General features: G+C 44.6%; 1 protein-coding gene across 1 annotated transcript; it reads left to right on the top strand.

The window, feature by feature from the left end:
* Positions 1–1950: 1950 nt before the first annotated feature.
* Positions 1951–2189, top strand: H310_03703 (hypothetical protein; the record flags this gene model as incomplete). Its single annotated transcript, XM_008867665.1, has 2 exons — positions 1951–2072; positions 2126–2189. The coding sequence occupies 2 exons, from the start codon at positions 1951–1953 to the stop codon at positions 2187–2189; spliced, it is 186 nt and encodes a 61-aa protein (XP_008865887.1).
* Between the last annotated feature and the right edge of the window lie 1119 nt (positions 2190–3308).

Here is a 3308-nt window from a genome sequence, read left to right as displayed (position 1 = left end):
ACGATTTAAACGCATTTATACGTTTATATTATTGCATTGTCCGTTTAAATGCCAACACTGGAGACGGAGAACTTGCTCTACGCGCTGCCACTTCCCCTACGGATTTCCAGCATGCCGATATCATGCATAGACTCCAGGAGGCGTTACCTGTTGGCCATGCGTACGTACATGGTTGCACTTCATCATAATGGGCGATTGTAAAGGAGGGATTTCCAACTTTCAGCATCCGAACGTCATATGCCGCGGAAAATATTAACGCATGGATGGGGAAGACCTTCGGTCGCCGACCTTACGTATGTGTACAGTACACGTTACTCTTGTAAAGCAAGGCACGTCATCGGTGAGAAAAATTGGCAAAAGAGCAACCCCGACCGTGATTCGCGCAGTGCGTAAATCGACGTTCGAGTGAGGGTTGCTAAAATCTTGACTTGGAGGTAAACTGCCATGCGACAATGTCCAAAATTGCACAAAGTTCTGTATGAATTGTCGCGACGAGTTTCAAGTAACCTCAACGATAAGGCGCTTGTTTGGAAGTACCATTCTACTTATCCAAGTGTTCATGCATTTGCTCAACACAACTCATGCGTTATGAACTTTTGTGTGTGCAATTGCACTTGCGGAGAATGGCAAAAGGATGACTTGCTCTGTGTACATGCTCTCGCCACGCATACTGATATAGGTTGGGATTAACATATCCACCTAGCTAGTTGACATGAACCAGGGTAAAGTTCCCTGCATTCTACCAAAACCTGGAGATCCTGAAATTGTTTTCGAAGGCAGTGTACCCTACCTCCCCCACAAAACCTCCATAGCATACGAACGGTGGTCCCACCCTTCGCTCTGCGTGAATAATCAAAGGTAACAGGACTGTAGTTTTCGATCCTAAGTACAGTTCTATACACCGGTGGGAAGGTCAACTTACAAGAGAAAGCGATCGCGGGATGAGTAACGACAACAATGCAATGCAAAATAAAGTACAAACTTCTTCAACAAATGTCTCGAGATAAATGTCGCGGTGATTGGGATGGTCGGTGAGGTCGCCGACGACAGCGTGGTGGTATTGGGGTGGTCGCCGTCAACGGCATGGCGGCGATTGGGGTAGTTGCCGTTGGCGGCATGGTGGTCGTGGTGCTGCATCGTAGAAGCGTCAAGTGATGCATCGCACTTCGAGAAGACGTCGATGGAAGTTTCGGAAGACTTATGAGATGGACAGTTTTCAAAAATCGGACTCACCAGTAGGATTATCTTACACTTGATTACATTTTATCACAAAAATCTGAGAACTTGACAAGCAATTTGAAGGATTATCGAAATGACTCGTTTTGAACATGGACAAATACATTTTTACGCATGAAGATCTTCAGTCTAAGCGCTCAATTTGATCAGCCAGATACATCTAAAGGTCTAATGCCATAACAATTATTCAGCCTAACGCTCATCGATAGAAACGACTTAGATGGCTTAAGGTGCTCGCTTGAGATTTGAATAGCGCGGTGCAATACTCACTTTTTGTCAGGCCAATCGGTCCATTCGGAGAATCGCGAAAGATCTTTACCAATCCAAAACGATGGTAGCTCACTGTGTCAAGCACTCAGACACCTACGAGAAAACCTGTGTTCCTGAATGGCCACAAAAACCAATTGCCAGGGATGCACGTCGCGTACTTCGTCAGTGTCCGAGAGCAGAAGCTGCTCGCCCTCACGTACCGTTGGCCAAGTGCTACAGCGGAATAATCATTTACAGTACAAAAAGCGCAAGGCCACGCCACAACTTACAAATTCCCACAAGCAAGCACGCGTTTAGTGGGTCAAACACGATGACGACATTTACCCAAAATGGTCTACTGCTTACTTTTCGGATGAAAAGACATTCAACTTGGACGGGTCCGACGGAATTCAATACTACTGGCATGACCTATGCAAGGAAGGACAAACGTTTTGAGCCGACAAAATGGTGGCGGTGGTGTCACGATTTATGACGGATTTTCGCAGACGACCGTATCTCGCTCTCCACATTAAGGGTCGTCAAAACGCATATGCGTACTGCGGCACGGTGGACAGCTTCACGTTTCTGTTCGCGCATTGGAAGCACACCGATGGGTTCTTATTTCAACAGGACACACCAGTGTTCACACGAGCAATGAGATGAAGGCGATTTTGGCTGACTTTGGGGTCGACTTTATGGGGTAGCCATCATCGCTCTCGTCTGATCTCAACGTCATTAAGAATGTGGGGGGGTATTTAGAACGCAAGGTCGGTGCAAACGGCATATAGTTTTTGTCGGTTAGTGAGCCGAAGTGAAATTTTGTGTCAGTGGGATGATATCAAACTTGCTGATCTCATAGACTGGGTGAACCGATGAAATTCAGATGTATCGACGTCCTCAGTGGCCATGAAAACATCACTAAGTACTGAGTTGTAATCTCATCACAATTGAACTTAAAATTGAATGATTTGTGTCCACTTGAGAGATGTGTACCAAAGTTTTTATCCAGTTCCAAATCGAGTCTTCTTGAATTTCCGCACACCCGAGAAATACATTGCATATCTACAAAGTAAAGGTATCAACTTAATGGACTTGGTCTAGTGAATAAAAAGCTGTATTACGCGATGCAAGACGGCTTCATCTAGAAATGGTACGAACCTATATCACGTGAACCAAACATTTTCCTCCAGCACTGTATGCACGTCATCTAAAACCTTCCACCTGGCCAAATTGGGAAGTGAAAGGATTGGTATTATTCTGATGTTACGAAATTTGAAATATTTGAGAAAATATTTTGGAATGTCGAAACTGTCAAAAAAATTTGCTAAGGTGCCAAAAAGTCTCGTTCCAAGGCGGCAGGTACATGAGAACATGGCGGGTTCTTTTAGACTGCCTCTACTTTGATCAGAGTTCTCTCTCCTATCGGAGACTACACCGTCGAGGATAGAAAGTGACAACGGCGAGGCACAGGGAATTAAGTCCGGCGGTCCCTGTATGCGTCTGTACCCGCGGGACGGCACCTTGCATACTGGATATGAAATAGTCAATTGCAACGGTACGATCCTTGCTTCATAAGTATCATGTTACACAATATGAATTTGTACTCTCATTTCAATTAGCAATGTGATTTTGTCTTCTGACATCAGCTTTGGAATGCGTCATTGGCATATTACAGCACTTCTTTTGAGCAAATTTTGTAAACTCACAGTGCATCGAGGGGGCTCTGAGAATTTGATAATAATTTTACTGTACACGGGCTACATTTCAATCCTGAATTTGGCACTACCTGCAATATGCAATATCAAGAAATATATTACTTCATA

This window comes from Aphanomyces invadans (genome assembly GCF_000520115.1).
Source record: "Aphanomyces invadans strain NJM9701 unplaced genomic scaffold supercont1.5, whole genome shotgun sequence".
Lineage (NCBI taxonomy): Eukaryota > Oomycota > Saprolegniomycetes > Saprolegniales > Verrucalvaceae > Aphanomyces > Aphanomyces invadans.
Note: the sequence above shows the minus strand (reverse complement) of the source record. Positions and strands in the feature narration are given on the sequence as shown.